The 13,351-nt window shown below is 37.8% G+C and overlaps 1 protein-coding gene across 8 annotated transcripts in view; it reads right to left on the reverse strand.

Annotated features, from left to right (window-relative positions):
* Positions 1-13,351, reverse strand: part of BCAS1 (brain enriched myelin associated protein 1) — a 59,189-nt gene that overhangs the window by 27,675 nt on the left and 18,163 nt on the right. For 4 of the 8 annotated variants that reach the window (XM_068911938.1, XM_068911941.1, XM_009684013.2 and 1 more), the window contains exons 5-7: positions 8,651-8,812; positions 8,013-8,057; positions 3,169-3,309 (exon numbers count right to left, since the gene is read on the reverse strand). In XM_068911938.1, coding sequence (XP_068768039.1) covers positions 3,169-3,309; positions 8,013-8,057; positions 8,651-8,812 — 348 coding nt within the window. The remainder of the gene's footprint in view (positions 1-3,168; positions 3,310-8,012; positions 8,058-8,650; positions 8,813-13,351) is intronic. The other 4 variants (XM_068911939.1, XM_009684015.2, XM_068911940.1 and 1 more) reach the window with 1 other exon arrangement.

Raw genomic sequence — 13,351 nt, forward strand, 5'->3', positions numbered from 1 at the left:
GCACCTTCAAATTAGGAAACTGCTTTTTGGGATACAAAACATGGGCAGATGCATGCTACAGGGCAGGTTAACAAATACAGCTACTGTTTGCTAACCTCTTTAAAGAGGCCCTTTCATTTTTAAAGATCTGATGCAAGCAGTTGTTCAGGATGGATTTCTGGCTATATTGGGCTCTGTTACAGCATGCTGTTTTTTGGCTGGTTTCTGCATTAAGCTGTAGTTAATATTTTGCATGTTGTAAACAAGTACATAATAAAATAAAAATATCCATGCACATTTATCAGCTGAGCTTCATAATGCCTTGTATATACTCGAATTGTAAGAAAGCTAAGTGCAAACAAGAAGGTTATCCGTTACTTTGAGTTGGCAATACAACCGGGGGCGGGGGGCGGGAAGGCAACGGCCTGGTTGCATGCTGTCACCCAGCAGCCCCATGTTGTGTGGAGATAGTCGAGGAGACACAAGATTGCATAGATCTAGTGGTTGGGAGTGAAGGGCACAGAACAGCAATGGTTTTGTAATGCAGAGGCAGGATGTGGAGCCCTACAAAGAGCAGCTCTAAGGGTACTTGAGGATTTATTCCATTCCTCAGACTCTTTAATTTACACTTTTGTGAGTGGATGGGATTTATTTGTTTTAATTTCTTCAAGGCTCTTCTAGTTTTGTCAAAAATAGGAAGCCAGGAGAAATACAGTTTGCTGAATTCATTTCTAGCTAGTGATACAGACCTATTGACTGTAACATACAGCCAAGCTTATACTGAAGGTATCCAAGTTGTACAGAAAGAGGAGCAGCAAGCCACAAACCAAAGCAGACGCAATCTGAGCACCCCTGATTTTAGGCAGCCTGCCACATTCCTTGGAGACTTCTTGAAAGAATAGGTGAGAGTTATTTTGCAGGAGCCAAGAACTTTTTGTAGTTAGCTCTACCAAACAAGATCCAGAACAAATGGTAAAAAGCAGTCTAATGCCACAAGCTGGTTTCAGTAGTCATGCTGAAAATAACTGATTAACCCTTTTCTTCCCAGTCAAAATTCCTTACGTCAGTACAGTTATACTGCAAAACCAGCCTGCAGCATAAGACAACATACACAGATGGAAGTAATAGAACACACAGGGACCCAGTGGTCAATTCCCATCCAAACTCATTCTTTGAGGTTGAATGGCCATCCACAGGCTTTTGGTATAGATTTATATTAGTATCTATGTTGCTATTTGAAAACAATATTTAAGTCTAGTATGGGTGCTTTAAAGTTAGTATTTGTGTAAACACAGGACACAAAAACAATGTTCCTGTTGTTTTTCTTTAAGTTAACAGTCTGTTTTTTTAAACATACTGAGAAGCAAGAAAGTGAGGTGCTTAAAATTAAATATGACTACATAGATTTAATTAAAATAATTTCAAATAAAGTGATTTATTATGTATTCGTCTAGTTGGCACATCATGATAAGGCATTTCAAATAAAGGAAGACAGACAGAACTGCCTCCTTTTTTTTCATAGTAGAAGTGATAACTTTCAGGGCTTGCCTGTCACATCAGCGCTCCGATTTGCATTTCCACTTTTAATCAGCCATACAGGCAAACTGTTAACTGCATTTTAATCTATCTCCTTTACTATTATATATCACACATGAGACCCTGTCTGTTGCTTCTGCAGTTTGTATCTGGAAAGAGAAAGCTATGTAAGTAAGTAGCTCAGAAACTACAAGAAAAACCTCTACTTAAAAACAGTGAGAGTTTTGTATGACAAGGTATCTGGTTATAAAGTACAGAGCTGTTGCTTTCCTCCAAGATAATTACTTTCATTCCACACCCAAAGGAAAGCATTTAAAATTCTATCAATTAGCCTAAAAAAACCTATTACCTCTTCCAACAGCTCATCTCAAATTTTCAAACTGTTTTTTAGAAGGGGCTTAGCATCTTAAAAAGATGTTAGCTGGCCGTGTTTATACCTAGGAGGAAGCCTTAATTAATGACAAACAAGTAATTTATATTTTAAATGTATTAAATATCAAAATTAGTTAGGGATGCGATAGATATAAAGTGATATCTTAACTATTTTGAAGCTACTGGGAAGAATTGTAGTCATAAGTACATTGGGAAGATTATTCCTTCAGTGATATGCATATGACATCTTTATCTCAAATAGGGGAAGACAGTGGAAAGAACCTTTGTTTTGAAAATATCTTAACAAATTCTGTCTTACTAGTGTAACTTCTGGTTATAAAGACCCCTACTCACCAAAAATTCAGTGTGGGTGTTTTGAGTGAGCAATAAATATTAATTACTTTCCTCCCCCAATGAAAGGGGCTCTGCTTCTACATTCTTCAGGCTAAAAAGCTGCTCTTTGCTTCCCTGCCATAGAACATCATTACCTATATTATTGAACATCATTACATATATTATCCTCTTCAGAATAAGTATTGATGCTCATGTAAGACCTTGAGTCCAAAACTGATGAAAAGTTTTCAATGACTTTTTTGGTAAGTTAATATTTTCTCTAAAACAATCAAATACTTGCATGAAAAATGTGCTTTTATCAACTTTTAAAGTATCTTTGAAAGAGAGAAAACCATTTTCCTTCTAAACTAAATTCAGAATTGAATCATTGATTATTACTTTACTGTATTTTCAGTGAAAAGTCAGTATTTCTGATGGAAATTTCCTATTTCCAACCTTCTCTTCCCTATCAGTTCAGTGTCTGAGTTCAGCAAAGCACTAGTTTTAACCACATGACTCGGCATGTTAAGTCAATGTGGATCTTACAGCCTTAACCCTAGCTGGATTGAGGCCTCAGACTTGTCTTACAATTGAAGATGTACATATCTGCGTAATTCATTATTTGTCAGTACGTGCTTTTTTTCTTTTAAAGTGTCCAGTAAAGTTTAGTTAGAGTTAGTAAGAGTAACATAGAAGGCATGTAACACAAGCATAGAGGAATTTTTCAGAATCCTGGATTCACAGATGGTATACATGAGAAAGACTTCCCATTTTCAGAAATACTGTTTTCATAATGCGTAGTACAGAAATGCTCATGCCATTAGTTTTCAAAGTACTGAACAGTTGGCCAGATTCTGATTTCAGTTACCAATTAAATATACTTCATTCTGTGACAGGAGCCATCTGTTACTGCTCAGGATTCTGCTCTTGCTAGAATTTCATACAGACCTTATGCCTAAAGAGTTTGCTAAATGTACTGTGTCCTAACTTGGGACTCTCTGACTTCTTTTTCTTGGCTCCTTTCGTTTGGGATTCAGCAGCTGTCTTCGGAGCAGGTTGCCCACCATGGCCTTTTTCCACTTTCGATCCCTTTTGTACAACATCATTCACAGTTGAGTAATTGTTGCCAATTTCACGTCCTTTTCTTCATGAAAAGCATTCAAATACTCATGCATGTTGTATTAAAACCAAGCATTTCCTTTTTGTCCTGGACAAGAAATTTATATTTTCTGTTCCACAGTAATTACTAAGTTCTTAGACTTTCTTTGGGTTGAGTAGCAAAAGAAATTTGAAAATATGCATTTGACAAATCCTTTGTGTTATGCTCTGGCAATGCAGTTAATCCAATATCAGATCAGAATTTGCCCCCTGATTCTTCATTAATTTGAGACCCCAATCCTGCAAAGCCTGAGGCTTGTCTATTATTCTAAGTTCTTGAGTAACCAATTCAATTTGGGATTATTTATGGGTTTAAATTAGGCATATATATAAATATTTGAAAATATCTTTATTCTTATTTGTATTGTGGTATTACAGGGACTTTAAAATGTGTTTTCTATAATTTTTTATTTATGAAAGGGCAGTATGGATATTAATGATACATTTATTATTTATGCATACTTGTATACACATTACAAAAAATTACAGATTTGCACTGGTGTTCATGAAACAAGTTAGAAATCAGAAACAGTGACGATAGGCTGATACTAACACTCAAATTAAAAAGCACTGTTTCCTGTTCTCTCCATTATAAATGTCTGCAAAAGGCATTTGTTTTTAAAATCATCTCCCACTGCAATTAGAAACAGGATCTCTAAAAACTTAGCTATCACACTGAAAAATCCATTACAAGGAATATAAATTAAAGAGCAACACAATGATTTTGATGTCTGTACAGAAAAAGGAAATATATCGGCTATTTTAAATGGTGGTAGCAGGCTACATGCAGCTCAGTGCAGATTAAGTTACCCTAGTGAGAGTAAAAATAGGTCGGTTCAGTAGGTAGCATTTGAGTGGAAATGGAAAACTTAAGTAACATTTGCTAGAATATTCCATTTAGCTTTTTATTGCATGAAGAAAATTACTTATTTCGTAAAACTGAAATACTTCCTCAAAATTTCACTGTTCAAAGTTTTTTTTTTTCCCAAATACTCAGCCCTCAAGATTTATCAATGCTCTAAAAAATGTTTAGATTTTCCTATTGTGAATATTTTTCTTCTTCCTTCTTGACCATTTTTACCATTTTCTATAAATAACTGGTAGAAGAAAGAGGTGGAGGAGAACAACACAAACTCAAATATCCAAGATTGCCTAATTGGGCTTCAACATACAGACAAGTGAACACAATTCTCTTCTCTGGTACCTGTCCTGTATGTATCCTCATAATATGAGGAATCACAGATGAGGCATGTTCTTCACTCTTCGGAGTTTCACAGTGTCTAGCTTTACAGCAGCAGGAAGCCATTGTAATTACCCAGTCCAAAGAAGGAAATGATGTTTTTGCTACTTGCTAGTATCTTGAACTTCATTCTAATCTCCCTTAAATTTATCTTAGGCAATTTAGTCCTGATTTAATTAAGAACCAGACCCAATTCAGGGAAGAAATAGTTTCTTAAGTTATATTTCAATGAAAAATAACTTCATGCAAGTCTCCACCTTCCTGCTAATTAACTTGTACATTTGCAGACTTTATTCTGATGTCTTTTGCACTTGGACAAGACAAAAGCTTCCAGCTAGCAAAAAAGCTTTAAACAGAGTTGACAAATTTCCAGGACCTACAAAAACCACCAAACTCCAGAGTTTACATCATCTTCAGTGCAAAGTATCAAGCCATGTGGTTGACCAAAATGTTTTCTATAAAATGCTTTGAATTATGTAGTTGGACCAAATGAAACAACCTTGAAAGCAAGATCTTCCCCAAACATGCCCAGAACTGTTCCACTCTGTACTTTGGACCTTTTGCTCTACAAGGAGGCTGGGGCCAGTCAGGTGTAAATTAGCCATTTCTGTCTTTAGTGCTCTGTAGTGCAGCAATCCCAATGTTTCCATACAACAATGAAGTCAGGAACTACTACAGGAGGGTCAAGTTGGTGGTACAGAGCAGATCTGATCCAAATGAATATGCAGTGTCAGTTTGTAAAAAATATGTAAAGGATCAACTAATCCCAGGAAGTTTCACTCAGCTATTTATTATGTAGGCTAAACTCTTCTGTTTACACAGATGAAATGACAATAATATTAAGAAGGGTGCACCCATATTACTGAAAGCACAGCTCGCTTTAGCCAACTGATTAAAAACAGATGTAGCTTATGACAGTATTGCTTCAAAAGACACTAAGCTCAGCCTAATGCTGAGTTTTCACTGAAACTGTACACCTCTATTTCTGCAGGAGGGAATAGGCCTTGGTGCTTCGTTATAGGAAGCCCTGAGATACACCGAGCTTCTTCCTGAGAAAGATGAGAAAATTTGTCTGTTCTTTTACCCCCCGGTAGAGTACTGCTGAGAGACACTGAACACATGTCGACCCTTGTGTGATCAAACCCAGCTCCTCCCTACTAAGGCAGCCAAAATGCAAGCGTGACTGGAACTCAAGTACACAGCAGTCCCCAGGTCAGCCAAACCATTCAAGTTTTATGGAACTCAGGAGCTGCTCAGACCGTGTGAGGAGGAAAGTCTAGCTTAATGCCATAGTAAAGGCACATTCTTAAGGAGGAATGTATCTCTCGGTGAAAAAGTGACCGTTTTCATAATACATAAGAGCTGTAAAATAGTCAAATGTCATACAGAAAAATTTCAAAGTTAGCCTTTTTAATATATTTTTCCTGAATGCAATGAAAATGCATTTTTTTGATTAGGAATACTAGCAAAGATAAAGGTATTCTTCGTAAAAACAACGCCCATTAGCCTCTGGTGCAATGAGTTTACATATCCTGCTGAAGTCATCTGGATATGTTTACCTTCACAGGTGTGATAGCAAACCAAACCCAGACAGCATATTTGTTTCTAAGTTAGTGTGCCTGCACCAGCAGTCATCTGTTATCAAACACACCCACGTGCTTCTATAACGTTAGGTATGCAAACTGTACTAACAGCTGGATTGTTCAAAAGCTGTTGAAAGAGCTACAAATCTCCCTGAGACATTGAGATTTGATGACTACCTTTTCTGGCTATCTTGGAAAACCTCAGCTCTGACTTCCCTTTTCCAGAACTGAGCTAGATCAGGGAATGATGCGTATCCCCATATATTTATCAAGGTTTATGGAAAAGTTGACTTGACCATTTTAGTACCAGGCTGTGTAAGAACTGAATGGAAAAAAAAAATTGGGATAGAAAACAAATGTTGAGGCCAATAGTGATTTCTGTTAGCTAATGAATGCATGGAAAGACTATGCCCCCTTTTTTAGGGTTTTATCCTTTATATGTTGATTAGATTTTATCATAAGCATTACAAGAAAAATATTTCAGTAATTATAGCCATAAGAATGCATTTAATCTGGAAGCTCCCAATTATTCAGTCAATGATAGTGCTTGTAGGCCACTAAAGCATCAGAAGAGAGACAGCTTAATACACATTTGTCTGGCACATTTCTTTTCCCATTGAAACTATTTTAAGTTTTAGCTCTAACTTAACAATGGGAAAAGAGTGAGAAAAAGTAGTCTTTAAATATATACTTATAATGGAAAAGTGTAGATATTCTCCTAAATTCACACAAAGAACAGTCACTGCTTAGAGATGCTAAAATGAAGTTTCCTGCTGCCGGTGGAATCCGAAAATGAACATTACTTTAAAAGGGATGCAACAGGCCCTGTCTTCCAGTTACATTAAGGAGCGTTTCTCAAACTGAGGTCTTGTCTCTTATAGCCAGTGTGGATTTCAGCTCTTAAAGGGAACGTCACTATAAATGCATTTGCAGTCAGCTCGATGCATCGCATTAGAACAGTTTGCGTGTTCAATTTATCCCACTTTAAAATCTGAGCTTGCAAAACTGAAGTGATCCACATCCCTGCAGGTAAAGGGAAGAATCTTAAACCCTCAAGGGAAGGACAGACTTCACCCTGTAAATCCTGACTGGGCCCAGAGCAGCTCTGAGGTTTCGGCTACTAAATGGGAGCAGCGCGTCAGTTCCAACCATAGCACAGTCCTTAATGGGGTGCTTAGACCAGAAGAAGGCCAGAGGGGAAACGTTGGGGTCTTCTCCACTTCCTACAACTTTTTATTAATTTCAGAAGGAGGTTAACTCTCCCACAGCTACCTCCCCCAAAGGGGGACCTCAGTGCCTCTGCCTGCTGCCCACCTAACCGCAGAGCTGCCACCGCTGGGTTGCGGGGAAGCCTCCCCATCCAGCCCTGACAATCATAGCAAGTATGAGGAGAAAATGGAGAATTGTATATGAATAACTGGAAGTTAACAAACAGCTCTTTTGCATAGCTCTATGAGCAAATGGAGTTTTCTGTGGACTTCAAGAGGATTGCACTGCCAGGACCCCCACTCGATGACATCAAGGACAAGTCAGAGTAACAAAAGCATGTTTCCAGTTCATCATCCACCTTACAGAAAGTGCTACAATTCTGATCTTCGACTGTAACGTCTGGTACAAAGAATTACACTTCATTTATTGTTATCTTCCTTTCAAATATATTCAGAGAAAAATATTTTAAGTTATTACTGTAAACAGTAACATCAATTGAGGGTTTAAAAAAAAAAAAAAAAAAAAAGGCAATACAATAAAGAGGAAAAGCCTGTGTTAGAAACACTTAATGACCAGTGATAGAGAACAAGGAATCTGCCTACCTTGTCTTCAGAATCACTTTTAGCTTCAGCTTTGCCTGGGGACACCTTAAATATATTTGAGAGAACAGTCACACTCAACTCAATCTTTCAGAAGAAAGTTTGAAAGTTCACCTATTAGTTTGAAACTAGCAGTGTTTTTTTTTATCACCAAAGTAAAAACTACAAACATCACTTTATTTTCTAGGTGGGAAAATTTGTAATACAAATGTGTCTTGAGAGTAACTTCAGGGCAGTGACTAAGAAAACTATCCCAACCAAAAATAGATTTCTCCAGCTCATACATCCTATCACTCCATGAAAATGAACAACAGATTTTCAAAATAAGTTTCAGCATGCAGCGGTTACGCATACTGAGACCTGCTAAAGACATATGACAGCTAAATACCTCCAGTTCTGGAAGCAGAAAACTTCCCCTGCTATTATATGAGTAAAACATCATTTGATCACAACTGTGCTGTATCTACATATCTGTCAGTCTCAGATCATTCTAAGTCATCTATTTGGCTTCATAACATTACTCCTTGATGCCTGTGACTGAGCATGTTGCATTTAGCTAAGAATATCCACATGGGATTTTTGTGAGCAGCTTTAATTTAAAACATAGCTTAGAAATGAAAACTAAAGGCATGTAGACTTACCAGCGTTTTAAGGAAACTCATGACAGAATTATTGTTGTCCACTGCAGCAGCTCCTTGAGGGTTCTCTTGTTTTACCTCTGCCTTTTCAGGTTGCTCAGTAGTGGCACAGTTGACACCTGCTGCGTCCTGCTGCTTGTCTTTTTGGTTGCAGTCATCTATCTCCTAAAAAAGGGGGCAGAGTTTCTTCAGTCCTGGCTTGCTTAGTTTCTAGTGGAATGTAAAAGTAACATTTGTGACTTGCTTTATGTTGCTCTGAAAGTCACAACCCTAATTCCAACCATACTTCTCCAGCCTACATGTTTAGAACAATTGAGCATTTATACATCTTTCCCCTCTTTTCTAATATATTCAATATTTGCCATTGGTTGGAGGAATATTTTTCTGAGCTACCAAGTATAAAAAACAAGTAAAGTTGCACACTGCATCCCAAACAACACCATTTTCTTATGGGCAAGATTGAGAACTTGTGAATAGGAACAAACACTGAAATTTTGGCCTCTCGTGGCTCAGTATCTGAAAGTACCATACAAAGACTGCTTCAGATACTCTGTATTCTGCAATTCCAGAAATAATTTTTATCTAGTAAACAAACATGACAAAGAAAAGCAACAACCCAAAACATGAATAATTCTTCTAAGCCAGATACCACTGTCTCTTTTCTTTCTGGAATCAGATTTATCAGAGCCCAGAAGAGTTTTCCAGTGCTCAAGCAGATAATATTCTTAAAGTTACTTTCTATATAGATATCTGAGAAGTACCCTGATTTTTAAAAGACATTTTAAACCAATTGTTCATACAAGTTTAGAGAGCTTGGCCCCACCTTCTACTCGGCTTGTCTGCTACTCTGGCCACTTTTGACTTGAGCCTGCACAGGTAAAGCCAGTGCAAACCTTGTGCAAGAGAACACTTTGAAACATCTTCAAATCCCACTCAGCATTTCCCTTTTTAACATTTAAAGAACACTAAATATTGCTATCAATACTTCCAAGTCTGTTATCAATAGTACTCTTTCTCCTCCCTTTTGTTTACCCATTGATATTGTAAACTCATGAGGGCTGGATCTGTCAATTATTACTAGAGAAGCAAATCGTGCAAACACAACAGTAGAATTGATTTTGGTAGGGAATTTGAGACTTTATTGAATGAGCAATCATTTGTAACAGTACAATATTTCTTCAGCAAATGAACAGCCCCAACTATCTAGAGAGCAATACACCTACTTGGTCACTTAAAAAATGACGACCATAGAAGCAGTTAGCAGTTGTTAGGAAACTAGATGCCCAGATTACTTGAAAGGAAAAAGAAAGGACCAGGAAAACAAGTGAGCTTGAGCTCGTCCACTTGTCTTCAGTACATATCATCTTTGAAACTCTCTCTCAAAAGACTGCCTAGAGTTCTAAATGACAAAGATGATTCATTTTTTTTAAAGTACTAGTTAGACTTGCTTGTTCAGTGCCATTTTTATTAGGAGATTTTTTTTTTTTTTTTTTTTAAAGTTGTGCCCTTGAGAACCTGTCCTTTTACTAAGGGATTTAAAACCAGTATTTGTATAGGATTTACAAAGGACAGACTGCTGTAGGTAACTCTGGGAGATTAAACACAGAAATCACATGCAGTTAAAACTTCAGAGGGCTAATTTGGCACCAGGAAACACGAGCATAGAGGGGCCTGTCTCCATGCAGCATTCAACGAGTTAAAAACACACGATTTTACTTACAAGAACAGAATTCTGTCTAACTCTACACCCACCATTTTCCAAATTCGCCCAGGAAGAAAGCAGCACAGTAGTTCAAAATGCCTCAACAAGCTATTTAGGAGTTTCTTGTAAGGGCCTGACACACCACTTTGTACAGCTGCCAGTTGCAGGCCAGAGTCACTCCAGGAACAGTATGTTCTATGCAGAACATGGACAGCCCATGTTCTGGGCTTCAGCAGCCCTTCTCCCCAGGATGCCACCTCAACAGCTCTGGTCATATGAAAAATGCTGGCTTTATTTAAGATATTAAAAGGGCAAAAAAACATGGAGCAGCAGAGCAGAGAAGCAGGAGGCAGAATATATATTGCTAAACAATATTAACTTCAGTCAAAGTCCTGATTCTATAAAACTCAGCAGCAATGGGTCAAACAGCCTGAGTTTTTCCTTTTAAATACACACACACACACACACACAGGGCAGTTGCAGAGGCAACAGTTCTTGCCATTTGCAGCATTAGCTGTTCCAACACACCTCTCTCCTAAAGCCAGACTTTGCCTAGCAGATATGAACGATAGAGCCAAGGGTGCAGAGCTCAAGGTATCACACCGCCCTGAAACCCCTCAACACATCAGCCCCATAATCACCCACTGCCCAAGAGACTCCTACACCACAATTCTCAAGCCAAGACTCCTATTGGCTATGGAGATGTATCAAACAAATCTGGACTTTGGTAGACAGTGATCCATCTCATGCTTTCATGGGTGTACTGCTGTAGAAAGGAATACAGACTCAGGCTCTCAGTATATAAATGAGGGAGAGAGGAGAGATAACATGGAGTCTTACATTACCACAATTTCAGAGCAGTAGTCGACCACAAAAACCTCTACAGCAGCTGACTCCATAATATGCTGTGCAAAGCCCTAGAGACAAATAATAATGAAAGAAAACTCCAGAAATAAGAGAAGAAAGTCAGCATTAGAAGCTATCAGATCCTGTGTAAATATTCAATTCATTTCTCTGAGGAGCCAAATTTGGGGGTAGAAAACACCTTAAATAATTATACTGTAATTTTAATTCAGTCATTAGAAAAAATATATCAAAAGAATGTATTCCTGCCAGCACTTTTGTTTGTGTGAATTATAGCTCAGTGAAACATTTCAGGCATATAATTTATCTTTTCTTTGGCTTAAATAGTAAATGCTTCATGAATTCATGAATTCTGTCCTTGTTTTAATTATACTGTGTTCTGAATGTAGTTTTGTGGACCACAAAAAATAAAGACTGGTTCACCAAACACAGAATGTTTGTGCAGCTCCGAAGCTATGACTGCAGAGTCTCTCTTTTACCAGCAAGAGTTTGTTGTGTGTTAGCACTCAATTCAGGGAAACTTTGCTTTAGCTCTTACAAATACTACAAGCCATAATCCACCAAAAAAAAAAAGCTGTGCTGGCAGCGATATCTGGATTTTTAGAACAATTGTTTGGTAACAGTTTGTAGTTACTACAGTAACAGCAATTAAGTTAGATGCTGTTTGGTAAATTAGACTTAGTCATTCTCTCATCCTACACGACAACTAGCAACTTTATAGGGAACAGCGGGCAACTGTGCTGGAAGGCAGAGCCAAAGCCTTTGTTTTTAAAAGGGAGTTAAAGCAAGTTTGGCAGCATATCAAAAGTGTTTAGTCAATATTCTTGCCAGGAAAGGTCTTAACAGCCCTCCTTCCCTCCAACACACACACTTCTGTGTATTTGAGGGATAAAAGGCAAAAGATGTGGTCAGAAAATTCAAGATAAGGTTAAAATTTCATGCTCCCTTATGGCCCAGTTCTGCCATTGTCATTTACAGTGACTAACCCAGACCCTGATTTTGTGGGCTGTCAAACATTTTCAGTGGTGCATCTTTAAGCACAGGTGTAAAGGATGTACAGGCACATTCGTTAAACAGGAGACCTGCCCAGAAGCAAGCCCCCGGGCATAAAGACTGTTGTGCAGGCTAGGATCCTGCAAATACTTACAAACATACCAAACAAAACCTAAATCTGATGAGTGCCTAGGATTTCTGGATTATTCCCGTTAGTAAAGTTTAACATATGGAAACATATAAGATGAAGATGGGAACAGAAATAAAAAATGAATAGGAAAACCAGACGTCACTGCCATAAGAAGCTAGATCTGCATGAACAAAAACGTTTTCAATATTTGTTTGAGCTAGGAGGAAAAAAAAGACTTGATTTTCTTGGTTTTTTCTCCTCTCAGGCCTTGGTACAGTTGCTTACTTGAGCTTTCCCAATACGAGTATTTGCTACCAGCAAACACTTAACTCTAATTCCTGGTTAAAGCTACTTGCAATTGCTCATTTCATTATAGCATGCGCATTTCACATTGTACTACTTCCACAGCATCAACTGAACTTTCACATTCTGTAGTTTGCAATCACAACAAAATAAGAAATAAACTAAATTTTGCATTCAGTTGTAAAAGTAGCAGTTCTTGTGAGCCACAGGCAAAACTTATCCTTCATGTATATTTGTAAGTTCCTGCAAATATTGTGATTATGTTGGAAAACTTCAATCTGAATAGCCACAAACAGAGGAAATGGCACTATGCACTATTTATTATGGATTATTCATGCAGCTCTGTTTATGTAGCAAATGACTTGAGATCCTAGTAGGCCAAAACTACAGATTCTTTTAGTGCATGTATACAGCTGTCCAAGATGCTAGTGACGGGTGCTGCTTTTGAAAGGCAGTAGTCAAAAATGAAAGTGTTTGTACTCTACAACTAAACTTTAGAGAATTGTAATCGATGAGTGTTGAAATCTTCAGATTTGAGCAGAAGGTACAGAATACCAGTTAGAGGAATAGAAACCAAAGAGACCTTTGGAAGAAACCTGCAGTGATACCAGTACAGGCAGTGAGCATTTTCCGAGCTACGTTCAACACTGTTTAAAGAGTTAGTGATCATACTACAGTGTTGCTGGAAAAGCTGGACTGGATTCCTACAAAA

The sequence above is a fragment of the Struthio camelus genome, chromosome 18 (assembly GCF_040807025.1).
Source record: "Struthio camelus isolate bStrCam1 chromosome 18, bStrCam1.hap1, whole genome shotgun sequence".
In the NCBI taxonomy this organism is placed as follows: domain Eukaryota; kingdom Metazoa; phylum Chordata; class Aves; order Struthioniformes; family Struthionidae; genus Struthio; species Struthio camelus.